We start from the raw sequence: 26,954 nt of genomic DNA on the forward strand, positions 1-26,954 counted from the left end.
ACTGGACAAACAACTGGGCAGCAGGGCCAGTAGTTGGTAAATATTCCACCCTTTCTGCTTAGAATGGATTCAGATTTCCAAAATCTTATTGTTTCTGTTCTCAGCAGGTGCCTTTGGCTATATTTGCCTTCAAAACAGGAGCAACACAATAGAAGAGAATTTGTAGAGATAAACAGTGAGTGGTGAAGACCTGATGTTCCCAATGTGGGCATCTCTAGAGGGTTATTACTTTAGCCAACAGCTGTGTGGTCCCGTGTCCATTAGTGACTGGAGCTCACTAACTGTGATCCTGAAGAGCATCTTTTCCTTAGTTTCAGGTGAAAAGAGTCTATATGCTCCAAGGCTGCTCCACAACATGAACCAAAGCATGGCAATTCTGGACAAACATGATATTTGCTTCCAAAACACGCAATAGATCCAAACTAAATAACTAATTTCTGTGCTGGACACCTCCAGTGTGACACCCAGCAGGAAGGTGTCCCATGTTCCTCTGGCCTGAAGCTGATAGTGCTACTTCTTCCAGTTACACATTACCTTAAGGGACAGAGGCCTAAAGCAGCAAAACTAGAGGTGCCAGCACTGTTGCCAATACATGTAGGAGCCATGTAAAATACCTGGGTTTTGGTTCACCTCCTTGAAGTCCAGCAGAGTATATGCACAGGCTCTGCTACAACCAGTTGATAGTGCATTACCAAGCATTTCAAAGTTAGGGAGCACCAATCTTAATTCAGATGCCTCTTATGAGGCATTAAGAGTTGGTCTTTCACTAAAACGTCACTTTTCGTTCTTCCTGTTTCATTAACCAAAAGACCTGTGTGATGAAGGAGACAGCAGGATGCAGAACTACCTCTTTTGTGGCAGAATAAGTAAAACACCTGTTGAAAGGAACAGGGAACTATATTAAGTAAAAATAGATAGCTTCTTGGTAAGTGCACCCAAACTTCACATCCAAGAATGGGCTGGTGGTGAAGTCATTAATATTTTTCATAGATGGTCACAGTTTGTACCTATCTCATTTAAGACCTTGAACACTGTTTTATGGAGAGGTAGACAGTGTTTCAGAGCACTCGCAAATGAAGTGCAGGAGTGCTATCCTTTTAACATACTCAACACCGTGTAGTGCTCTGCACACTGGAAAACCAGCTCTAGGTGTTATCAACTACACTATATACTTACAAATTAATGTAGTTAACTTCTGTGCTCCCCATCTGCAAAATTGATTAAAAAATTACCACTAAGGTGTTGCAAAACCAAATTAATAAATGTGAGCATGCAAATCATGTTGTGGTGTGTGACAGAGGAATGCACATAAGAAATTAGATTCTGTCTGTAAAACATGAAATATGTCGTAAATAAATCCTCAGACCACACACAGAATTTGAAGCAAAAAATACTATCAAATAGCAGCTCATCAGCTGAACGTCACCCTGTCAGTGGATTGAATGAGTCAAGGATCCTTTGGATCATGCAATGAAAGATTAAACTATAATGCAACTATACCAGATGCAGGCTAAGAATGCACATAAATCTTTTGTTTAGGCATTTCCAAATCTGTGAGTTCTCGAGTTTACAACCCTACCTGGAGAACAGCCCATTTCACAGTTCACGCAGACTAAGCCAAGTATTTTATCCACCTTTATAAGTGTAAATGGCTTTTCATCTTTTTCTAGATGATCATACGATGAGACTCTACGATTAGCCTATCAAAATATCTAATAATTTCAAGGACTACTCCATTAAACTGGAGTTGCTCCATTTCTTTTTTTCTCAGTTTCATAATCTTTATTTTTGTATCTCTTGGTAACGGAGCCCAGGGTTAAACAGTATTCAGTCAGATGTTTGGCTTTCAAAAGGCCTGAATGCAGCTGGCCATTTTACATTGGCTTTTGTTAAGAATTTTTGCTAGTGTGACATCCTGTGATTTATGAATTGAAGGCAAGATCAAAAGATCTTTGGCCAGGTGGCCAAGAAGGCCAACAGCATCCTGGCTTGTATCAGCAATAGTGCGGCCAGCAGGACTAGGGGAGTGATCGTCCCCCTGTACTCAGCTCTGGTTGAGGCCCCACCTCAAATCCTGTGTTCAGTTTTGGGCCCCTCGCTACAAGAAAGACCTTGAGGTGCTGGAGAGAGTTCAGAGAAGGGCAATGAAGCTGGTGATGGGTCTGGAGCACAAGTCTGATGGGGAACGGCTGAGGGAACTGGGGCTGTTTAACCTGGAGAAAAGGAGGCTGAGGGGAGACCTTATTGCTGCCTACAACTGAAAGGAGGTTGTAGCATGGAGGGCGTTGGACTGTTCTCCCAAGTAACAAGTGATAGGATGAAAGGAAATGGCCTCAAGTTGTTCCAGGGGAGGTTCAGATTGCATATTAGGAAAAATTTCTTCATGGAAAATGTTGTCAGGCGTTGGACCAGGCTGTCCAGGGAGGTGGTGGAGTCACCATCCCTAGAGTTATTTAAAAGATGTATAGAGGTGGCACTTTGGGACATGGTTTAGAAGTGGACTTGGTAGTGTTAGGTTGTTAACAGTTGGACTTGACAATCTCAAAGATCTCTTCCAACCTAAACGATTATATGATTCTGTGAAATTTTCTGCTAAAGTAAGCAAACGGCATACCTTGTTTCCAGAAATTAGTGACTGACAAAGGAAACCAATAATGTTTGTTAACATGGAATGGTTTATGTTCTATGTTTTGCATATATGTAGAGTGTAACTTGGGGTGGTGTCTGAACAACTGAGATATTCTATTTTGCATACAGTTAATAATCAGTAATGTCTAAGATTTGGATACAATTCAAAAAGAGAAAAGCGAGTTAGACAAAAACTGGTAACATTTTGGGAAATGCAATCTGGGCTCTTAGCCCACCTCTGCCCCAGTGGGTGCATTTATTAATATTCCACACGGCTAAAAAAAAATACGGAATTGAAGATTTTTGTGATGAAAGGAAAACTTCTTGTCCCCTAATTCATGTTAGCATTGCTCAGTTATTCACTGAAGTACAGAAATGAAATATGAAACAAATGAGAGTGATGGAATTGGGCCAGGCTGTGTGTGTGATACGTTGAGCAATCAACATCCTTCTAGTACCTGCATTTGAACATTATAGTATAAAGAGTCCTCGTCATTAATCTTTTTTCTGTATAGTTTTTAATCTGTAGGTTTTTAATCTCCAAGACAACCACCATCCCTTCAAATACTTTATAGAAATTGAAAAACATAGATATAGCATGCAAAGCTTAGATGAAAATGAGGTGAAATGATGACTTGGGAAAGAGTGACATTGAGTGTTTCTAACAGAGAGAAAAGACATTTCATTGAATATGATATTTGCCTGGAATTTATCACTTTTGTGTTTAGGTGGGCCCTGTAGCACCTGCTTCATGTGTGTCATTAAACAAGGTTACTTGGTCAAGATCAAAACAAAATGGACTGTGGTAGAATTTTAGTTCCACATTACAACCCGAAAGAAAATTGCTTATAGATCTCTGGGAGGTGTCTGTGTTCTACATGGGCAGCACTTAATAAAAATAAGGTAGAAAGTTGGGATTGTTCAACCTGGAGAAGAGAAGATTATGGAGAGACCTTATTGTGGCCTTTCAGTGCTTAAAGGGGCCTATAAGAAAAATGGGGACAGACTTTTTAGCAGGGCCTATTGCGATAGGACAAGGGGTGATAGTTTTAGAGAAGGTAGATTCAGGCTAGACATAAGGAAGAAATTTTTTACACTGAGGGTGGTGAAACACTGTCCCAGGTTGCCCAGAGAGGTGGTAGATGCCCCATCCCTGGAGACATTCAAGGCCAGGCTGGACGGGGCTCTGAGCAACCTGGTCTGGGTGAAGATGTCCCTGCTCATGGCAGGGGGTTGGACTGGGTGAGCTTTGAAGGTCCCTTCAACCAAAACTGTTCTCTGATTCTGAGATTCTGTGATTATAAAATTCTCCACACAAAAAAGTTTTGCTTCGGAGAATGACCATAATTTCTGTTCTTCTAACATGGCTGAGTGAATCACCTCTATTTTACATCTAACACTGAGTTTGAGAAAAATAGGTACTGCTCCACCTAAGGCCCCAAGCAGGCGGGTGGTTTGAGATCACACCTAGCAGATGCCACACTGAGCTACTCACAGGTGGTGGAGTAGCCTCCTGCTTTCTCTTAGTTTAGATCCAGAAGAAAGCCATGATGGTTAGCACCTTCAGATGGGACATAGCATCAGGTTTACTGGTAGTTTTGCTGTTTGATTAAATAGGCAGAAAGCTAACACAGAAAACAGCTAATAGCTAGGGAAAACACAGCAGCTTGCCTGGTAGAGGTCAATTCCATGGACAACTAAATTATTTGATTTATAATAACAGATTTCTTAAGACATTCAGGCTTTCATCAGCAGATCTCTGGTTTTTGTGTTCCACAGTTTTATTGATGAGGAAGCTGAGTCACAGAGCATTTAACTGGCTTCGTCATAGTTACAGACATGGAAACAACCAAGAACTACCAATTTGCTATTCCTTATAGCATATTTTGGGTCATGAAGCATCACTTATTTCCAGATAATTCAGTGTTCTTTGTTCGAATACTGTTTGCTTCATCAGTAACTTTTCAAATTAATTATTTGATATGCTTTGATTTCTAGCTGATTTTTTACTATGGAACTGGAGACAAATGGTGTCCACAGCACTACTATGACGAGATCAAAATGGATTTTCCGGACGGGGACATTCGGCTTTGTGAGAAGGGGCTCCGCCACGCCTTCGTGCTGGATGCCAGCAAGGAGATGGCTGCCATGATTACAGACTGGTTACGGGATGATCTGACCAAATTATAAACATGGATTTAGTGATTAACAAGAAAACGATGTAATTATTTTGTGAACGTGTAATTTTTTGTGAGAGAGTCTGTCCTATTTTTTTTTCTGTTTATTATAGATTATGGCTTGTTTTCTATTGAGATGTTTTAAAGAAAGTTAAAGAGAGACTGGCTGGTCCAAAGTATAGTTTTATTGATTCAGTGGTGATGTACCTTCAACTTGTGTCTTCAGGACTCTGCAGGACTTGGAAAAGGGTGGAATATTATTGCCTGCCAGCACTCTATACAACACTGGTACTAGATTCACTGGCTACAAGTGGATGTGAGTTACTACAGCCTCACTCACCTGCTGGAGAACTGTCAGGGGTGGATTTGGGGCAGCCCAGCTGGGCTGCTGTAGTAAGAAATACCCTGCTGCTCCGTATAGATAAAAATCCCCTTGTGGATGGATCCTGGTGATGGATCCTGGTGTGCTGTGAAAGACCTGGCCCTCTCTACATGTCTCATCTTCCATGTAACCCTGGTACATGACAGCCAGAACAACCCAAGGCCCCAGGACAAGCCTAGTGGTGTCTCCTCCAGGTCAGATGGGGCTGGTGGTCAATCGGAGGTCAGGCTGAGTTCTGGATGAGTACAAGGGAGATGTGCAGAGCAGGTGTGCAGTTTCTCCAAATCTCAGAAGGGGTTTAAGGTGCTGCCAGGACTCCACAGGGTATTAAAAATACCGTGAGGTAACTGTGGCTGCTCAGCGAGGGAATACCCATGGAGCTCTTGTCTGGAACGTGGCCAAGTATTTCATTTCTTGACTGACTGTAGAGAAGGTAAAAGACACTAGTGAAAAGTGCCAGTATTAAAAGGTTAAAACAGATTGCAGAATTCATATATAACTACTTACAGGTGTCCTAACTGTCCTAATGAAGTCCATGGGAACAGTACTTGCTCAGCAACTTAAAAGAATTAAACCAGTTTTGATGCATGCCTAAATTTCAGTTCCGAAGGCTGAAGTATGACATTGTATCCCAAGCCACAAATTAGCCAAGTCCACTGTGAGAAAATGGCTATTACTCTGCCATAGCTGCTCCCATGAAATGGCATGAAGTGTTACTATAGAGAACCAGATCCTTGCTAAAGCACATTGCTGACAAGTACACTGTTCCTCACATTTGTTCATCCCACTCCTATATAGATATAAAAAAAAATAGAAATAAAAATATCCTGCCAGTTTTGTTAACAGAAGACATTACAAATGATAGTTAGAAATGAAAATAATGAAGTGGAACAGAGCCAAGTGTAATCAGGAAAAGCTTTCTAGCCATGAACCTGTGAAGTATTCTCCCTATGGAGTTCATAGAGACATTTCTAAATAAATGAAACACTACAGAAGGGGGAAGTTCTGTCCTTGCAAACAGATGATTTTAGATGATGCATTGGGTATCTGACTTATATGATTTATTAACAGTTTTTAAAGGGTACTAGAGAGAATGGTACTGGAGAACGTTCTCTGAGATGCAGAAAGACCAATTAATTCCTTTCCCTGCACGATCATGTACACACCTTCCACTTCTCCCTAAATCCCCCTTAAATCTTTCACTGATATTTAGACCAATTTGTAATAGAGTTAAATTTCTGGATATTTTGGACTAGTCTGCAAACCTCTAGCCAGACAGTGGACTTAAGTGACCTTCTTCGCACCAGAAACTGGTTTAGTTTTTGAGACTAGCCAGTGGATTTTCAGATTACACTGCCACATAATGAAGCAGATACTGAACCTTGAGGCAGGAGCGTTGAGACCACGGGTGCAGCAGCGTGGGGAAGAGCCAGATGCGTTCAGCATGAAGGGATTGAGACTGCGCAACTGATTCTGTTTATCAGAGAGTCGTGGGACTTTCCTTCTGATCAAAACAATTCTTGTGCTCACATTGGAAATCCATAGTTGTGTGTCTGTGTGTGTTTAAATAGCCCCCAGAGGTTGGCATTCCTTTTGGATGGCCTTAGGGCAGATGCTAAATGCATCTGTTGGCCAAGGTGCTCCCTGTGAACAGAGTGTGGGGGGGGTGGTGTTCACATACGTGGAGATACATATACATACACATATAAATGTATACATATGCACATGTTTGTATGTTAGCAACATCAAAAATACAGTTCACTTGGTTGTTTTGGTTTACACGTTGATCTGGTTGAACAAAACAATTGTTCTTCAAAGTACATGGAATGAAGGACTCAGTTTGTGAAGGCTCCGCTGTTGTAGTGGATCTCCTGAGGACAGAAAAAATCTTGCATTAACCAAAGATGACAAGCAACTATTAAAGCCTGGAAACTGAAGCACTTACGAGAAGCAGTTGTTTACAGTACATTATTCATATACTTTGTATGAGGAATTAATTTAGCAATACTTGTACTTGACTTGTGTATTCCTTTTATACAAATGTTAATCCGTTATAATCAATCCTACTGACTGCATTGAGACCTAAACTGAGATTAGGTCTGGTCAGTGATGACCAGATCTACTGCAGAATAATGCCTTACGTTTTTCTTAAAAGAATTTTCTCTAAGATTATCAAAACCATAGTGATTCAATTGCTACCTTCCTCCTAGGAGCTCTTACCGTAAGGCTACAATCCGAAAATTTGCTATTCTACTCATTGCAAAAAAACATGGGTCTAGTTTTCACAGATGTATTTCGTAAGAGGAGCAGATCTCACTCAACGAGAATCCAGCTCCTCTGAAGCCCGTGGTGTTCACCGTGACCCCAGGCAGAGAGTGTCAAAAGTGCTTATGGTCCAAATGTGCCAACTTACCATGAAAACACGGTGTGGTCTTGCCTGTTTTAGACTGTTTTAGAATTCCTGGAAAACCTGTCACAAATGAATTGACTGTATGCAGTAGCACCTAATCTCTGTCATTCACATTTGTGCTTAATTCTCACCACACGAGTAACCCTGCTAGCTTCAAGAACTTTGATTCATGTTCAAGTGTTTTGCTAGATCGATACCTTTTATGAAAATGTACACGACTCCAGTAATGAAAATAAAGACATTTATTGTAAAACGCAACCTGATTCTTTATTTTGATAACTTCTTTAGTCTTAGCTCACCTTCTTCATTACTTCATCCACGCAAAATTTACGAAAACACTTGCTAAACCCCAAATTTCACATGCGATGTAGACATCTGCAAAGCGCAGATAAACTCAGAGGGCGGTAGGCACCTGACTCGCTTAAGCATTTTTATCCACAACCACTCCAAAATAATAAGTTTTTCCTCTTGCTCCCTCCAGCTCTGTGTTTGCTGCTTTGAATGAGCCATAGACTGTGTGGATTAGTGAGGTCTGTCCCTTCAGGAAGCTTGATGAGTGCTCGCCCAGTGTTTATGGTGAAGAATTTGGGGTTGGACTCAAAGCTAAATACCAGTTTCTTGACTCACAGGAGACAAATTGCATACATGAACCACAACAGATAATCTCTTCTCTGCCGCTGAGGTCATTTACGTATTTATTTTACAGAAAATGGGTTTATATGTGCATCCGCTCCCCTTCCCTTTCTTTGGTCTAGCTGATTGCCAGCAGAGACTTTAAACAAGATGTTCAATGTTATCATTAATAAAGTTGCTGAAACTATTACTGGGTTTAGATAAACTTACCAGACCCAAGAGACTAGTTCTACTCTGTGTCACGGGTCACACTCAGACTCCCAACTACAATGAGTTTCTGAGGCTCTTTACTTGCAGGCAAATGTTCCCTTTCCTGGCGCATTTACAAGAATCCAAAGAACATTTCTGAGTGACCAGGAACTATTAAACCAGCGTGTACTTCTGGAACAGCTGATGGGGTTTGAGTACAAGCAGCAGATAGAGCTGCCAGAAGTGATCATTGCTCGCGGTAGCATCATGCAGAAGTTATGAAACAAGCTAACACGCACGCTCAGATGGGCCAGGCAGGAGAGATTTAATTAGAGACTTCGTTTAAATGCTTAAGCTGATGTTAAATGCTGGGTTTTCCCATTCCACTTACTGCAGGAAAGTAGTTGTGTTGTGGAAAGTAGTTTGTAATACCTAATAAAATGCAGAACGTTGTTTGAAACTTCTGACTTGCTCTGTATCCGATTGCAGTGTTTGCCAGTCAGATGCTCGAAGGAGGTTTTTTGCCATGTTATTTGAAGTGATTCACAATGAAGGAGACAGTGGAGGGTGTCCCCCATTTTCCCTGTTTATGAACATCTTCAACAAAGTCACCTTAGATACCCCAAGCTCTAAAATACACTGCTTCATATATTAAGAGAAATCAGCATGTATTGGGACTGGGGAAAGAAAGACAAGACTTTCCCAGTGTCAGGACTCAGCTAATCCTTTTCCCTGACAGGCACCCTTAAAATTTGATAAGGATCCTGCTGTTCCAGTCTAACTAGATAGAGATGGAAATACCATTTACAGAATATAAAGGTTTTGAAGCATTGACATCATCTGCTCTCATGATGCAGGAGGCACTGCAAGTCATGTATTTATTAGGAAGGAACTTCTATTTTTACCCACAAAAAAAGCCCAAGGATTTTAAGCATCCAGAGTGAACTGGAGTATATAACTCCAATTACAGCCCCCATACAGCCTCAATGAAGCCAATAGGATTGCACACAGGTTTAGGGAGACCCAGGTGATGGATTGACTGAGACTAGGACAACAGAGGTGACATGACATGAACAAAGACTCTCAGTGCAAAAGAATTACCTGCGAGACAGGAGTTTTCCTTTTATCCTCATATTCTTATTAATTTGTGCCAAGATACAGCAGTCTAACATAGCAATATTCCTGTGGAATTAGCACTTTGTGATAATGAGGATTTAAGCTGTCATAGTAATAATGAAAACATGCCCGCCTAGTATCAGTTACTGAAAATAAGATAAAATTCTCATACTAGAATCCTTGGGGACTGCAGTTTTTCCCAACAGCAAACACATGTCCCAGTGATCTCCCCAAGCATCTTCTCAATTGGTCTGCATTCCAGAAAACCACATGGGATGGAACATGAGGGGCTTCAGATAAGTCTCAAGCAGATGCTAGAGACCAGTCCAAAACCTACTGAACTTAATGTACACATTGAAGTAAACTTTGCTGGACTTCGGATTTAGTGCTATGAAGAAAACTGGTGCTCCAAGCAAAATAGACCAATTCATAAAGCAGGTTCCCAAAAAAATTTAGATGTCTAAATTCCCTATCTGGTCTAACTTAATATCTAAATGTAGGTGGACCAGATCTTTATCTGGAGCTCCTGCAAGGCACCAACTCATTTTTTTTACTACATGAGGGACTTGGCATCTGGTTTAGGGTTAAGTCACTGGGTGTCTAAGTGAGACTGTGTCTTGTTTTAGCAATGCTCTGCATTTTCTTCTTTTGTGTGTGACTGTGGCATCTCACCTGTCTTTGCGGTGCCTCTGACTTCTCTCAAGTATAAACTGACCATAACGCCGCTTGCCTTTCCGTATGTATATAAGGATTGACTAGCTTATGTTGTAAATCACACGGTGTAGTGTGAAGTGCTATGTTAGTACTATAGATTTAAAACCTGTCTCTGCTGAAAGCAAACCCGCCACTGATTTCAGTGCAGACATGACGGGATTCCTGTGAATAACCATTTGCTCTCATCATTCAATGTTCTGTTGAAAATAACATCTTAAGATACTTCACTGTAAAGTTGCACATAGAGCAGGTAGGGGACACGGGGACAAACGCCATCCTGTCTACCTGCCTAGCCAGGGAACTTGTGCCGAAAGACCACTCACCTAAGGAGACCGCAAACGAGCACATGAGGATGCAGGATACTGCCCAAAATGTGGCGTGATACATCACTCCATGTACCCCTGGGAGTAGAAATCACCATGTGTCACTCCACCTGAGCCATGTGTTTGTGGGTGTGCTTAAGATGAAGGGACAGCCTAGAAAATACCAGTATTGTAAGAACTAATTTTTAAGTCCTTCAGGCAAACCACTCGTCAGTTCTCCACGTGTTTCTCCTGGGTCTTGAAATCTGCGGCTGCTCTGCCATAACTGAAACACCTGATGTCTTGAAGATGTGTTTCCAAATGTGCCCTACTCCACGTCTCCACGTTCACAGTCCTGTGTGCAGCAGGGATGTGGCAGAGGCAGACTGAACCCTATTGCCTTCACTCGCTGTCTCCAAGGCATGTTGGTGGTGTCTATTGCAGGAACACATGCTAAAGCAACTCACCCTCCCTGAAACCTCTGGTTCTGCCACTATAATGTCCTAATGAAAGCAGATGAGAAAACGTCATACAACTATTTGACAGTCTCCCCCCTCCCCAAATGATTAAGCTAATCATACAGATTCTCTGCTTTCTGGATGGCTCATAACTTTAGAAGATCACCTACTAGGAATGCAAAAGGGTTTCATGTCCCAGGGTACTTTATTTAGCTGTTAAAATAAAAAAAGATGTCAAAAGAGGGTTGAATGTAAAATAAATATAAATACTAAAACAAAATAAAAACCAATATTCAATTAAAAACAATCTTTGGCAAAAATTTTGCTGCAGTACTAATAGTCTAACCTCTCGAGTACTAGGTGCTGTATCACATATACCAGTGGTACCTAACAGGAATTAAACTACCAGACCTGATTTGGGGGAAAATAGCTCTCTGCTACATTTTCTCAGGTATTTTTTCATTTTTGGTTTTAACATTTTAGGAAGCCCAAGAATTAAAGGTGACATACAAAGGTTGCTGCGAAACGAGTGATCTGGTTTCTGGACACAGGCCCAAGTCTTCAAAAGAAAGAAATATTGCAAAGATCTATTTATCAATAAAATATTTAATAAACTTATCTGTACAAAATATTAAAAAGGTTATTGAAGAGCATACAAGAATACTTATTTAACAAATATATACTGCTATATAATATATTCAAGAAAATATAGATTGCTGTTTACAGTTCATTTACAATCTCATATGTACAATCTATTTAAACTTTAGAATACATACAAACAATGCATTTACACCATCACTTACAGAGCTATCTTCTTTAGAGATATTTCACACACTCAGACCTGAAAAAGCTGAACAAATACATGGATAGTTTAGAGGCACACACAGGGATACAAGTATTGCTTCAAAAATCATAACTACTAGAGATACGGCTATTGGAAATGCAAGTCCTTTATGATCTTTTTTGCTATTTTCCTTTCTAATCAAAGAAAAGAACATATAAATAAACCCGCGACTGACCAGCAGAGAGGCTCATTTTGTCAAAGGAGCTCCAGATAGTGATGACTTCTGCAAACGAGCAGGCGGTGATGGGATGTGTAGTGATTTAGCAAAACGGATCGACAAGCAGGGCTGAGGCTGCTCCTGCCCGCATGGAGAGTGGAGCAGGTCCTTCCCGCGCAGACACGGGTTCAGTTCTCGCGAGCGGCATCTCCACCAGCTTATCCAGCAAAGAAGCCGCAGCACGAGATGGAGCCGGTGACCCCAGGTGGGAAAAGCCCCTAAATATTCCTCAGGTTGCAAGAGCTTGATTTGCAAAGGCAGCACACGAACGTGGCTTCGACTGAAGTGCGTGGGAACGCTGGATGCTCAGCACCTCAGAAACTCAGACTCTTCCTTTTCAGCACTATTTAAAAAGTTAATTACTCACAGTACATGGGGTGAATGTAAACAATGTGATCACCCCCCCTTCCCTGGCCAAGGCGGGGACAAGCTGCCCATGCAAAGTGCCCCATCCCCAGCTCATCACCAACTATATAACCATTTAACTTTGGCACCTCTTCAAGAATTAAAGCCTAGTCCCTCCTTGTGTGACTGTCTCTTTTTCCAGCCTGTGGATGTTATTATATTTCATTATCTGATGATGATGCTTGAGCTCCTGTGAGCCCTTTGGCTGGCATGCAGCTACCCGGGATGACCAGTTTGGGAGTGAGGGACCCCTGAATTTTTGCTCTTGTTTCTTCCCTCCTACTCCACTCCTTCTCCCTTCATCAAGGCAGGATGGATAAAACGAATGAAACACCATGGGGAACACTACCATCTCCCCAAAGACCAGGACCAAAGCCAACACCACAGCTCCCAGGGATGCCAGGTTGGACCCAGCATCTCGGTCTCATTATTCTTCTACTGGTAGAGACCTGGGTGGCACCAGCACAGGTTGACACCACAGCAAAGTGGACGGGAGACCCAAACACTGTCACCTTCCACCAGGAAAACTCTTGAGCGTGTGACCCACCATGAGTGGGTCCTCTCCTCCCATCGGCTTCAACCCAGCCAGTCCCGTCCCCTGCTCGAGGGCACTGACTGTGCCCCAGCTGCATGCTGTTGACACTCAACTGTCCTTCTTCACCCTCCGAATACCACAGCGAGTCTCCACACTCCTCATCCTGAAAACCTTAGGCACGAGCACAAGTATCGAAGTAGAAAAATGAGCTCACAAAATGTCCAAAAGAACTCATAAGTCATGACGACAGAAAAAATGACCAGGAAAACCTGCTGAAAAATGGCTGGGTTTCATTTCCAGCCATTCCTGGGAATGGGTCAAACTTTGGTTTAGAATCTTTCAATACCAATCCACATGAAAACCCTCTGCTGCCCAACGCTTCCTACTCTCATCTGCTCAGCCAAAAGTTAAGCACGGTGCATCAGCCATCCTGCCGCTGTGCCCCTTCCCAGCGCTACGTACACCAGGCTCCTCTCCAAAACGGTGAATTCAGGGGGCTGCTCGAATACCAGTGCCAGTAAAAGGAAAAATCAGCCACATGGACTACACAGGCTTTGAGGTGCAATGCTGCAAACTTCCTTCAAGATGTAGGGTGGTGACCTTGGTCAGCGGGTTGCGCTAGTGGGAGCTCCAAATTTTGGTCATTTTTCAAAGGTCCAGAGCACTTGTTGATAGGGCAGAACTGATTTTTAGAGACGTTTCTGCACCTCTATGTATCTCACAACACGCTGTATGAAGAATACAGAGCATGAATGCAGCTGTTTTTGCCATGGAAGACATAAAACAGCTTACAACAAAATTCAAAGTGTTACAGAGACCAGCCTGGTGGAACACATCACTCTTTTAGCAGTCATGGATTCAAAGACAGTAGGTGGAGAAAAATTCTCCCTCCCCTATGCAAGGTCACAGGCTCCTGACCATCAGCAACACCCCATCCATTGGACAGACTCCCCACTCTTCTCCCTGACATGTTTTTTGTGGAGGACACAGTCCTGATGGTGACGACACTGCCACACTCTGCTCCCACCACCTCCCATCCCCATTTGGACCCCACATATCTGTAGGGATCCCCGATGCTGGGTTGCTGCTCTGACACCAGTGGGACACACATGGTCCCTCCTTCTGCTGGTCATGGCGAGTGAAAAGAACCACAAGGCTCTCAAAGACCAGAGCTCAGTTTTGCCCACGTGGGTTTTTCCTGCCTACTCACCTCCCCAGAGGGTGACATGAAGAGTGAAAAATTCACACCACAGCTCCGGTTTCACCCAGGACAGGGGACACAGCAAGCCATTTGGTGGAACCGCCCAGCCGAGGCCCGTGTGGTAGCCTTTCAGTCTGACCATCTTTCAAATCCAGCAGCACAGCCCTGTTCCAGGTACCAGCACCGGTGCAATAATCAGACTCCCACTGCTGCCACCCCACGCGGGTTTTTTTTCTCCCAGTTGGGGCTATGCTGCCCCAACACAGACAAAAGAGAAGGCACTCATATTTCTGGACTCGCTACACACTCGTCAGGAAACCATGGCATTTCCCATCAGGTGGACTCCAATGTGAGTATGAGCTGGTTGGTGCATTGGTATTTATGACATATCCATCACATCAATATACATCCTGTGTTTTTTGATGTGAATAACTGCAGGTACTACTATTGCAAACAAGCACATCAAGCCAAAGCTCATGGCAAAACACCTGTTAAGTGTGGAGAGCAAAGCCAAAGGCATCCCACCAGCACCCCAAGGTGCTTCACTCCACTTCCCCAGCTGCAATCCCATGGGACTCAGATCCCCAGGACATCCTAAGCGATGCCCCATCCTCTCTCATGTCTTCCCCGCGATGGAGACTGTGTGCTGCTACATGGTGGCCAGCACAGGTGACTCTCCTTAAACACACACTCTCAGGTTTGTGGAATGAGGGCTCAAAACTGCCAACAGGAAAAGGAGCTGCTTGTTTTACAACAGGAGTGTGACCCAATAAATCACTGCAGACCTAGCCAGTTTCCTCCAGTAGTGAGAGCTTTATAACCAAGATGTGAGCTAAAATCCATGTGGTGCAAATAGACACAGAGGTTGCTGGCACTCAGACCTGAGCAGAAGGCTCAAGCCTTGGTGTTTTCTTCTAACTGGATCCAGTGCCTTTCCAGTCTTTTCCGTATAGGTACACCAAGCATCAGCAAACTGACAAAGAGGACACGGCTCCATCTGCCAGTGCTGACCAGAAGTAAGGCTGCTGGGACCAACACAGCTATGCCAGGGTGACCCTGCTGCAAGCCTGGATCACGCTATTTCCAAATGAACATTCTTCTCCCTGGCAGAGGATGCTCATGCCCCTTCTACCGCTGGATGTGAAGTATGATGTAAAAAAAAAAATTAAAAGGGGGGGAGGGGTGGTGTGGATTTTAAACAATTCCATTATTTTAAGAGAATTAAAAAACAGTTATTCCTTAAAAGGATAAAATATGTGTTTCCTGGGAATTATTTTGAGGCCAGAAGCACCCCTGGTTATCAGGCAGTTAAACGGGGCATAAAGTCATTTTGCTTCTGACTGTCCCTGCTATGGGACTTCATGGGACAGGGGGCTTCAGGACATAGTGCAGGCAGTGGCTCGAGCACAGGTTTTAGATTTATAGAGCTCAAGGAGCCCCAAGGCGAGGCACACACACCAGCCCTGTCCCGACCAGGGGTCCCTCCCCGAATCACAGCCAAAGCGCTTCCAAGTCAAATGCAAAAAACGGGGTTGCACTGTTGAGTTCCCTCCTCCTGCGCAATTACATTTCCATGTAAGAGGGGAGGGAGCCAGCTAAGCGTAGAAACATAGTCCTTTTCAAATGCTTCATATTTCTAGCTTCACTGTAATTATATCCTGCAGATAAAAATGGTGATGAAGGTCAAACAAATTCTCCAGGAGAATATAATCTGCATGGAAACTGTGGTGGGTTTTTTTTTTTAACTGTAAAGGTTGTATAAATACCGCAGAATGAGAAACTATAATTATCCATTAAAATCACTCTGAGTCTACTGAATTCACATTTGTCCATGTTCAGCCCCTAGTCTCCTATTTAAAATGTTTACATGTGCTCAAAAATCAGCTCAGGCGAGAGGTGACTGATCAGAAATACTTTTTTCCTGGACCATTTCTGTGGTGCTAGAGAGTGATGCTCTGCAGAGGACCAGCTCTTGGGCTGGGGTGATGGGCTGGGCTACTGCCATCCTGCCGCTGATGCCTCACTGACCTGCCTCCAAAGGCAGGATTTACTCCTTCGTGCCCTTTACAGACATTTCCTACATTGCTCCCCAACATGTCAGGGCTGCAGCACCTCGGCATGGGAACATCCCTGCCCAGGAAAGGCTTTCGCATCCTTCTGGGTGCTCAGCACTTCCATTTGCACAAGGCTAATCCCACTGTTCGGGTGCAGTCTCTGCATCCGCCTGGGGATGGATGTGCAGCCCTTGCAGCCAGCACACAGAGATTCATAAAGGGAGGACTGGTGGCTTTTGCTCTGGAAACACTTCTGGAGCAATGAGCGATGTGACTGTCAAAAGCTGCAGCCGATCCGCTTGGCCAGGGTGGAGCAGCACATTACCCACCAAGAGCCCCATCCCCGCTCCCCTGCTGACACACACCCCCCTGGAGCAGCCCCAGGCAAGGAGCTGCCCTCTCCTACCCCTTTGGGCAGGCAGAAAGATGGTCCAACGCCATCCTTCACCCTCCTGTTGTCTTCCAGAGATTGTTTGCCCAGGAAAGGAACAGATGCTCTCCTAAAAGAGTGGCTGGCATGGTGGTGTCACCATGGGTGTGAACACAAAGGGCCACACCACCGCTGGGCTCAGCCCAGGGCCTGAAGTTTGCTCTCCAACCAAATATACCTGTTAGGGAGAGGTATCTGCAGCCAGGACTGGTTCCCACGTGAGCAAAACCATGGATGGCATCGCTGCCAACAGCAGCCTCTGTGCTCCCCACACATCCTCCCCATCCTCGTTTACCATAGAATCATAGAGTCATTTTGGTTGGAAGAGACCTTCAAGATCATTGAGTCCAACCATAACCTAACACCAGCACTAAACTGTGTCCCTAAGAAGCTCATCTACCTGTCTTTTAAACACCTCCAGGGATGGTGCCTCCACCACTTCCCTATGTAGCCTGTTCCAATGCCTGACAACCCTTTCCGGGAAGAAATTTTTCTTAATATCCAATCTAAACCTGCCCTGGCGCAACTTGAGGCCATTTCTTCTCATCTTATCACTTGCTACTTGGGAGAAGCAGCTAACACTCTCCATGCTACAACCTCCTGTCAGTTTGTAGAGAGCGATATCGTAGCAACCCAGGCTACAAAACTGCAGCAAATGAGCCACAGCTTTTCTCCCCAGGGTCAGTGGAGCCACCATGGGGTTCAGGGCAGAGCCCCAGCAGCGCACAGCACCCCAGCACTGGGGTCAGGTAAAACACCATGAGACTCAACCCATTACCGTGCTCTCCATCAGCCACCTCCAGACCTGAGGTGGGTGATGTCTGTCTGTCTACCTGTCTGTTCCCTGCAGCTGTGGCTGAACAAGAGCCACAAAAATCAGGGGTCATGAGCATCAGCACCCCCTTGGACACGTCCCACAGGATTAGGTCTCAGGCCACTAGCTCAGAGGAGGCTCACAAGAGCCACTGGCCAGCAGGGCCTGCCAGAAGCTATATGTGTCTTGCCTGGATTTGAACTGCCCACAAACCTCTACCGCAAAAATTTGGAGGAAGGGAAAGGGGTAAAAGAAACAAGAACATTAAAAACAACTGTCTCAGCACTGAGAAAACCTACCAAGCAACCAACAGCAATTAAAAAATTAGGTACTTTGACAGCTGGGTAACTTTATAAATGATGTGGTGTTTCCAGAGCAAGCAGCTCCAGCGCTGCTCGTGCCAGTCTCCTTCCCCCAACCACCTGCACTGAAGGCAAACACCAGAGAAAAGCCAGGAGCCCTCCTGCCAACCCCTCCTCACCCACTAGTTGCACCTCAGCCCCCACAAATGCTGAGAGCAAGAAAACCCACCAGCATGGACCTGATTCTTCTTCTACCCCAATAACCTCCATCTCTGAATGTCCCCCTGGCTACGGGAACATCACACTTAATATACATTTACATTCACTCTGAGGGAAGGAGACGGATTTTCCTGTCGGATACGCAGATATAAAGCTCCATGGGTGTCAAGGGGGCTACATGAGACTTACAGGTACCACACTCACTCCCCTGAGTTGCCACTGGCCACTGCCTGAGGATGCAGAGCAGACCTCACTGGGCCAAGGATGGAGGGAGGCTGGGGGGGTTTATCCCAATGGATATATCACTGTTATTGATGTGCATACTTTACTCCCTGCTGATGTACCATTTTATTGGGGAAAGGGGACTGCTGGGCTCTCACTGAAGCTTTCCTAACCTTTGGAATACTTTGGATCGCAGTAGAGCTCCTTATGGTGACCCTCCATCTGCCCTGGCTCAGCTCAGCGCTCCCTAGCAGAACATCCCTGCGATGGAGGACAACTGCCTATATAGAAAAAAAACCAAAACATGTTTTCCAGCAAGGATTTATCTCCCCCAAAAGTAAACCACCGGCACTAATGAGCACTGACGTTTACACGCCAACACCTTGACAGTCAGTAAAAAACCATCAAAAGCAAAGTCTGTGCAAATATCTCTGGTTTAAACCAACCCAGCCATGAAGCTGAAATTCAGTACCAAAAGCCACCAAGGTGCAGCAGAAACACTTTCAAGAATCCAAGACACGTTTTGGCATGGACGCAAGGCTTCTCTGATTTAAGGCATAATTTATACTCAGCTCCTGATTTACTAAAATCTGCAGCCCTTTCAGCATGGGTCAAAGCACCTCACAGAGCCATCTCAGAGGTGGCATTCAGCCGTTTGTGTGGGAAATGTCCATTCCCAGTGGATCTGAGCTCTCTTAATGGTACGGGAGTGGCAGACGCTATGGGAAGGGATGGAGCTCGCTGGGAAACCAGTGCCAAAGGAGGGCAGGGTAGGGCTTAGCGCTTTCATAGAGATTATTTGGAAAAAGAAGAACCCGAGCAAAATGGCTCTTCCCCAGGGAACTCAGGACCTTTGCTTCTCTCTGGACACAGCGAGGACAGCTGTGTGACTCGTGAGCCTGATGCCGGGTGCCCAGTGTGCCTTGGAAATGGGGTTTTGTGTGGGAAAGGGAGGGGGACCCACCAGCCAGTACCTCCTGCAGGACACCAGCTACAGTAGAAGTGCTTTGGACCACAAGGAGCCACCCCCAGCCAACACCTTCCCCGGGCCATTCCCATCTCTGTTGAGACCATGAACTTCTGACTCTCACTTTAGCCTCCAGTTATGGGACCTCCTTTCCTGTCCTCAACAGCAGATTCACAAATCTCTCCCCACTGCAAACAGGCCTGGGTCAAATGATTTCGCGGCCAGAGGTTTTCCACCCCCAACCTTGCCCCGGGGATCCCTCTTTTGTGCCAGGGTAGAGATTTGAAGGCAGCTAGAAAAACTCCGTTAACTCAAAGAAAAGAGCGTGCCCTGCCACCTCCCCTCCACTGCTGGGTGGTGCTGGCCTGACCCCTCTGCCACAGCCACCGCTCAGTCCACCCCCAGCTTGTCCCCCCCACTGAGACAATTTTGGCCAGACATTTTCCAAAACCTTTGGGAAAGAAGGTGTCTGCTCAGCTTGGGCAAACCAAAGGATCGGGCAGAGCTCGGAGGATGAGCAGGCATCCCCTGGGGGCTCTGCCAGGCTGTGTGCCCCCCTGCCTGGGGGGGAGCAAGCAAGGCACGGAGATGGAGGCAGCTCAGAGCAGGGAGCTTGGGCCCCCACAGCACTGCATCACCCCCAGCTGAGCCCCAGGAATCCCAGTGTGGGTGGTGGGAGTCGCTGTTTCTTTGAGAGGCCCTGGGGGGATGCCAATCTACAGCCTCACTGTCTTGGGGTTGCATCCCCCACAATTCCTGGGCTCATGACCATGGCGGCACTGGGAAGGCAGGGGACATCCGCTCCGAGTTCGGTTTTTGGAAAGGCACACATCAAAATGTGTATGTATATATATATTTTATATATATATATATTTATATTTATATATATAAAATGGGATAGGGCTGCTAGGCAGGGCAGGGCAGGGTGGGGAGGGGGAAAGCTGCAGAAATTGCTACCTGCAGCCACACGTCTCCACGACCATGTCCTCGTACTGTTTGTAAACCACATTGTTCCCGGAGTCTATGTAGAGGATGCTGATGGGGCTGAGCTTGGAGGGCACGCAGCAGCTGGGGGGGGTGGACTCCGGGTCCATGGAGTTCATCAGGGTCTGGATGATGGCGTGGTTGGTGGGCTCTAGGTGTGAGCGCAGGGGGAAGTCGCAGACCCCCTCGCAGTGATACGCCTCGTAATCCAGGGGGGCAATTATCCAGTCGTCCCAGCCCAGCTCCTTGAAGTTCACGTGCAAGGGTTTCCTGCTGCAGCGGGTCTTCGCCTTCTTCCCTTGGCCTCTGCCCCCAGACCGGGCGGCGATGGTGGTCCGTCTCTTCCTCCGCTTGGGGTACACCTCCTGGCCGGGATCGGGAGGCTCCAGGAAGGGGGGGCTGCCCAGAGCCTTGATCTTATCCCGTATCTCCTTGAAGAGGTTCTCCTTCCTCTGGGTGCGGGAGAAGGCCACAAGCAGGGCTCTCTCGTGGGGCTGCGGCCGGGGTTTGCTGAACCCCAACTGCCAGGGGGGCAGGAGCCGCCCCGACTGATCCGAAATGATCCTCAGCAAGAAGCACAGCAGCTTGCCTGGGGGAGATCTCTCCCTCCGATCCCGCAGGGCTTCCCAGACATCAAACACCTCCCATCTGGAGGATCCCGTGTCCAAAATGTCTGCAGCCCTGGAGTCCAGCAGCCGGGGCTCCTCGCCGTCCCGGCTTGGGCAGGTGGAGAGGAGGAGGTGGTGGAAGGTGCCTTCAGGGGACAGGGCCAAGCTCCGGTTTTCAGGGAGGGCGCGCAGGACCCGCAGTTCCGCACCCGTCACCTCCTCTGCCTCAGGCAGGCTGGAGATATCAAAGAGGTATCGCTGCTCGTAGGCATATGGGGAAGCATCTGGAAGAGATAAAACAAAGAATTTTTTTAAAAAAATTAGAAAAAGGAAAAAAAATTAAAACCCAGCAAGCTGAAGCCAATGTCACTTTACAGAGGCGCAAGGGACACAAGGCTAACGGGGTAGATCATCACCCTGCAGCAAGGCTCGCTGAGCATCCCAGCGGCGACACAGTCTGCATGCCCTGCGTCTGGGAGCATCACCCTGGCTGGAGGTACCAAAAAAAAACCAGGGAGGATACGGCAAAGAGGGAGGGAAGAATCAATTCAAACATGTGGCTCCTCATCAGCACTGTTCCCTGATTCCCGAGGTGGTTCCTCTGCCTTCTCCCAGGTGTTTCAGTGCCCCCAGCTGCTGCACTATCCTGTTTTGGCACTGAAGCCCCAGCTGAACCTGTGCGGCACAATCCCATCCCGAATCAGCAGGTTGTCACCTATTTCTTCTGCCCTAAGTGTCCCCAGTCTGCCAGCCCCAGCCATGCCAAGTAAAATTTCCCTCGCAGGCAGACACAGGCACACACATTGGGGATGCAGATGCCATGCCCCAGGGTGTCTGATAGGGGCACTTCCAGAAGCTGAAAGTGAGCCCAGCTTCAATTAGTCACTTCAATATATTGGGTGGATCCAAAGCCCAAACACAGACTTGCGTGCTTTCTGGCACTGAATAAATATACTTGATGGAATTTAAAAATAAATAGATAGATAGATAGATAGACAGACAGACAGATAGATAGATAGATAATAGATAAATAAAGGAGGTGGAGTTGGGAAAAAAGATGAATGAGTTCCAGGAGGGTTGTTTTTTGTCTTCTCCCCTTCTGACAAGAAACCTGACCTGGGCATGCTGCAAACAGCGCTGCTGTGCCCAAGGTCCCCCACCTGCTGCAGGCAGAGCCATGCCCGACGACCCCACAATGCAGCCCCCACCCACGGACAGTGCTGCCAGGCTGCAGCCTGCACTGCCCACGGGTGGGAAAAGACTTTTCTCCCCATCATTTGTTATTATTATAATTATCATTATTGTAATTATTACTATTATTTTAAAAGCAGATCTAAAATTCCGGCGAGGAGCAGATAAGGAGATCCCTTTGAAAAGTTCATCTGGTTTCATTTTGCGCTGAAATTTCCCAGGACCTGTGCGCAGTTTTCCCCCTGCTCCCACAAGCCGGGCACTGCCCACCCTCCCATCGGAGCATCCTCCCCCCGTCCCGCCTCACTCCCCCGCCGTTTCCCCACCAGCTTTCAGAAGAAATCTCCCTGCAAAGGCTGCCGGCAGGATACGGTCCCTGCTGGGTTTGGGGATGGGGTCTGAGGGGCTGCGGGGGGCTCCGCACCATCAGCTGCTCCGGGGCAGGCGGAGACGGACACATGGGGAGCCTGTGGCTGCTTTTCAGTTCGTCTTTGCATTTTATTCGATTGGGATTTTTTTCTTCCCCAACAGAACGAACTTAATCGGCAGGGCGCAATGTATATGTATTTCATATATATATAATATATATGTATATATATTTAAAACATATCGTTAAGTGCGTATTTGATTATTATCATTAGATCCGCGCGTATGAACAGGGCAAAGAGCGGGGAGAAGGGGAAGGGGACAGCGATGCCGAGCTCAGCCGGCTCCGGAGCGCCGCGGCAGCCGGGGCTGAGCCGCCCGCCTCGGGCACCGCGACGGGCGCAGCCGCGCTCCCTCCTCGGCCCGGCCCGCCGCGGAGTTTTTCTGGCTGCAGAGGCTCTGGTGGGGCTTCTCCCTGACTGTCCCGGCTGGGGCGCACGTCGCCGCCCGTCCCCAACAGTTCCTCCAGCCCCGAGAGCTATCCTCGATCCCGACTGCCTGTGCAACCCCACTGGCATCTCACATCCCCATACTTATTATAATCAACCCTATTCCCCAACTCCAAGTACAACCCCTTTGCTATCCCCATCGCGACCCCAACCCGATGCCCACTCACAGCCCCATTCCCACCCCGGTCCTTATCCTCATTCCCATGCTCAAACTCAAGCACAGCTGTATCCCCGTTAAACAACTGATGCACATCTCCTACCCCGTTAAGCTTCAGCTGCATCCCCATGCACTACCCCATCCCATGCAGCCACCCTGTGCTCAAACCAACGCACAACCCTGCTCCCCAGCGCATGCACAACCCCATCCCAGACACAACCCCGTGCTCAAACCAACGTGCGAGCTACATCTCGGTGGGTTGCAGGTCCCCAATTCCATGCTCAAAGTAATGCACAAGCCCGTCTCCGTCCTCAAGCCCACGCAGAAGCCCGTGTTCATCTTCAAACCCACGCACAAGCCGCACCTCCAAGCCCGAACCCACCCACGACGGCGGGGTCCCGGCGGGGCACCCGTCCCAGCTCCCCTGTCCCACTGCGGCTGGAGGGATGCGCGTCCCGCACTCACCGCTGCGCGCCCGCTCCGCGAAGCCCGTCACCGTGTCGGCGCGGCGGCCGGCGGGTGCGCGGCGGGCGGCCAGGCGCTGGTAGAGGGCCACCATGTAGTGGTGCGGCACCACGGTGCCGTTGCGGAGAGCCCCGTCCCTCCGCGGCGGGGAGGAGAAGGGGGAGGCGGCGGCGGAGGAGGAGGAGGAGGCGGAGGAGGAGGAAGGCGCGGCTGCTGCCGAGGGTCGCTGGGGAGCGGCCGCCGACGGGCCGCGCACGGCGGCGGCCTCCAGCCCGCGGCGGAGGCGGCAGGCGCCCAGCAGGCAGAGGCAGAGGGCGGCGGCAGCGCAGAGGCGCATGGCGGCGGCCCCGGTGCTCGGCGCTGTGCTGCTGCCGCCGCCGCTCCCCGCCCGCTTTTGAACATCGTCTTCGCCCGACGCCGCCGCCGCCGCCGCCGCTGCCGCCGCCGCCGCCGCCCGCCGCCGCCGAGGCGCCCCCTGCCGGCCGCCCGCCCTCCGCCCCCCCGCCGAGGCGCCGCCCGCGCTCCGGCCCCGCCCCGCCTCTGTCTGCAGGTGAGACCCCCCCCTGGCCCCCGGCCCTGCGTTGTGGGGGGCACCTGCGCCCCTGGTGTGGCACCCGCACCCCTACTCTGGAGGGGAGACCTCCATCACCCAGCCCCTGTGCTGCGGGGGTCACCCCGGCCTTATTTTGGGATGAGGTGTCCTACCCTTACTTTGGAGGGCGGTCTTCGGTCCTCGGTCGGAGGGAGGACACCGCGACTTCTATGTGCAGAGGGCCCCTATTTCGAAGAGGGGAAACCCCCCCACACCATCCCATATTGGAGGGGGAACCTTCAGCCGGTACTGGAACGGGGGGGAGGTCACCCTCCACCACGAATTGGGGCGGGGGACCCCTTTCCCATACTTGAGACGGGGCAGCCTCGGCTCTGTTTCGGACGGAGGAACCGCCACCCCACGTTTTGTACCGGAACCCTCACCCCATATTGGACAGGGACACCCCACCACTGTTTAGGAAGAGGAACTGTCCCCCCGCTGATGGACGACCCTGCGGGGCTGGTACCGGGCGAGGGGGCCGGGCCGGAAGCGGCCGGGGGAGCGCGAAGCGACCCGCTGCGGGGCGGCCCCGGGGACGCGGGCTCCGCGCTGCCCCGCGCCGCCGGCAGCGCCGGTAATTCCGCCTCGGGAGACCGACACCCGAGCAAAACAAAGCCCCGGCCGGGCTGCGAGCTAATGTTTTCCCTTGCACGAAGGGTTTCCTTGGTAAAATTCAGATGTTTCCTTGGGTCTCGATTAAAATAACAAAGTGGGATATTTACTAGGATGTTATTTCAAGTCTCCTAAGTCCCTGGTTATGTCTGTTGCGATTTCTCCGCAAATACAAAAACAAGTGCTGCGATGATTTATTTGAAGGAATGTAGATGTTTCGCCAAAATAAACACAGCTTTTTTCTTCCTCTCCCCCCCCTCCCAAACAATCGCTTCTCACAAGCATTTGTCACTACAGCCTCTCGGATTTCTTTTTGCTGTAATTTTACAGGTGCTTCGTCACAGTATCGCAAGCGGGTTTCTAATGCCAACCAGCGGAATTGCCCTGTATGTACACATAGCACAAAGCAACAGAGGCAGCTCCTGTGACAATGTCCTGAGAGGTCCCTGTCCCCCATGGTGTGGGATGGCCTGGCCCAAGGCCATTTGCACACCTTGCATGGCACCTTGCGGGGGGTTTGCACAATTCATGTGGTGCTTGAACAGCCTTTGCACAGCATTTGCACAGTGTTTGCATGGCTTGCACAGCATCTGTACGCTTTGCTTGGTTTGCACAGGGCCTTGCATGGTTCCATGATCATCGGGCTGGGGCAGGAGGCAGAGGAAGGGCCAGCAGAGGAAGACTTCATTAACTGTTTTTCTTCTGTCAGCTCCTTATTAAAACCAGCCTGATGCTGTTCAGGTGCTAAAGGTCACTTTAAAACAAAGCATCCAGCAAGACTTTCCATCCCCAGCGCCCCACTCCCCCCTGGGCAGGGTGCTGGGACCTGGCTGGGTGACCCCATAGCACTGGAGCAAGTGCACTGAGCACTCAGGACAGCCCTTCCTGAAGACGGGAAGGCTGAAAAACACTGTCCTGTCCCACACCTCCCAATCCCACCTTTGGAACCGTACCCTGGACTGGCACTCCCTTCTCCCCTCATGCTCCCGCCTTGGGGTACCAGCAGCGCTTCCTTCCCAGTACTCTCCACAGAAGAAAAGGTGTCAATGGAAGGATGGATTGACGTGATGCAAAGGACTGCCCAAGCTTTAAAAAATGGGCACACAAGTCCATCCACAAACCTTGAGGCTTCTTGCAATGGGTTCTGGAGTGTCCTGCCTGGATTTCTTTCACGCAGCAACTTTCGTGGGAAACAATGAAAGGTACAAAAAGGTGAGTGAGGGCCTTGCTGGAGGCAACTTGCATCTGTATGCAGGTACACCTTCCTGCATATTGGGGTGTGTGTACCTGCGACGCATAGGGCACCCAGGCTTTGCCAAATTCCCATGGACAGGAGTTGTCACTGCATTTTTTTCTGTATATGTTTTAAAAAAATTAGTTACATTGATGCAACAGTAGCCAGGTTGCACCCTCTGTATTTTATTTTCTCCCAACTGTTTCACCCCCAAGTCAGTCCTTAGCCCCCACTGTGGGCAGCAGCCAAATACACCCTTGGTGCAAGCTGGCGCAGCTGAGTGATCAGTTCCCCCACAGCAGTTCGCACCACACCATCCTCATCCCAGTGCACAGCCACCCCTGCGGTGAAGCCGTGTGGTGCTGGGTGATGAGAGCAAGATCCCTGTCCCCACCATCTGCATGGAGACCCAAACACAGGCACACACATACCTGCACAACCCCGAGCGACACATACACACGCCTGCACGCACTGGGCACACACGTCCATACCAGCTGGCGCACACACACACAAGGGTACACAGACCCAAGAAGCAAATCCTGCCCAGCTTGGAGACATGAAAATCCTGCAGCCCATCCTTTCAACCACACATCTATCGAGGTGCACAAGCACTATGTTTCCCATCTGTTCTCCATTGCAGATTTGCCTAAACCCTTTTGGGCTTTCTTGAATTTCCATCAGCCCAGCCCAGCCCAGCTGCAGGACCTTCCCAAGCCACCCAGCCCTGCGCAGCAGCTCCTGCCCCCAGCCCTTCCCTGCTGCAAGGACGGGCTCCCTCCTCTCCCGATGCAAAACTTTTGCACATAATTTCACGCTGGCAAAGAGCCACCCTCTACCAGCCCCCTTCCAAAACCAAATTAGCACGCTGCTGCAGCAGCAGAAATTGGAGAGGAAAGGCTGCAGTTCTATTTTACAACTCAATTAGCAAGTTTATACAGAAAAAACACCCATATAACCAAGAGAGATTTTATGTCCATTTGGCTTCACCAGCAAATAGACTTCTTCCTCTCAAGGGCA

At 48.1% G+C, this 26,954-nt stretch overlaps 2 protein-coding genes across 2 annotated transcripts in view; one reads left to right on the forward strand and one right to left on the reverse strand.

The window, feature by feature from the left end:
- The window catches only part of LDAH (lipid droplet associated hydrolase), a 125,006-nt gene extending 117,151 nt beyond the window's left edge, over nt 1–7,855 (forward strand). The window contains exon 7 of the mRNA XM_065055784.1: nt 4,627–7,855. Within this exon, the coding sequence (XP_064911856.1) occupies nt 4,627–4,818 (192 nt within the window). The 3' untranslated portion in view covers nt 4,819–7,855. The remainder of the gene's footprint in view (nt 1–4,626) is intronic.
- A 3,744-nt stretch (nt 7,856–11,599) lies between these two features.
- Nucleotides 11,600–25,513, reverse strand: GDF7 (growth differentiation factor 7). The gene is made up of 2 exons (XM_065055787.1): nt 23,500–25,513; nt 11,600–21,095 (listed from the first exon to the last, which is right to left on the reverse strand). The coding sequence occupies exons 1-2, from the start codon at nt 23,834–23,836 to the stop codon at nt 20,173–20,175; spliced, it is 1,260 nt and encodes a 419-aa protein (XP_064911859.1). The 5' UTR covers nt 23,837–25,513; the 3' UTR covers nt 11,600–20,172.
- Between the last annotated feature and the right edge of the window lie 1,441 nt (nt 25,514–26,954).

This window comes from Columba livia, chromosome 3 (assembly GCF_036013475.1).
Source record: "Columba livia isolate bColLiv1 breed racing homer chromosome 3, bColLiv1.pat.W.v2, whole genome shotgun sequence".
Taxonomy (NCBI): Eukaryota; Metazoa; Chordata; class Aves; order Columbiformes; family Columbidae; genus Columba; species Columba livia.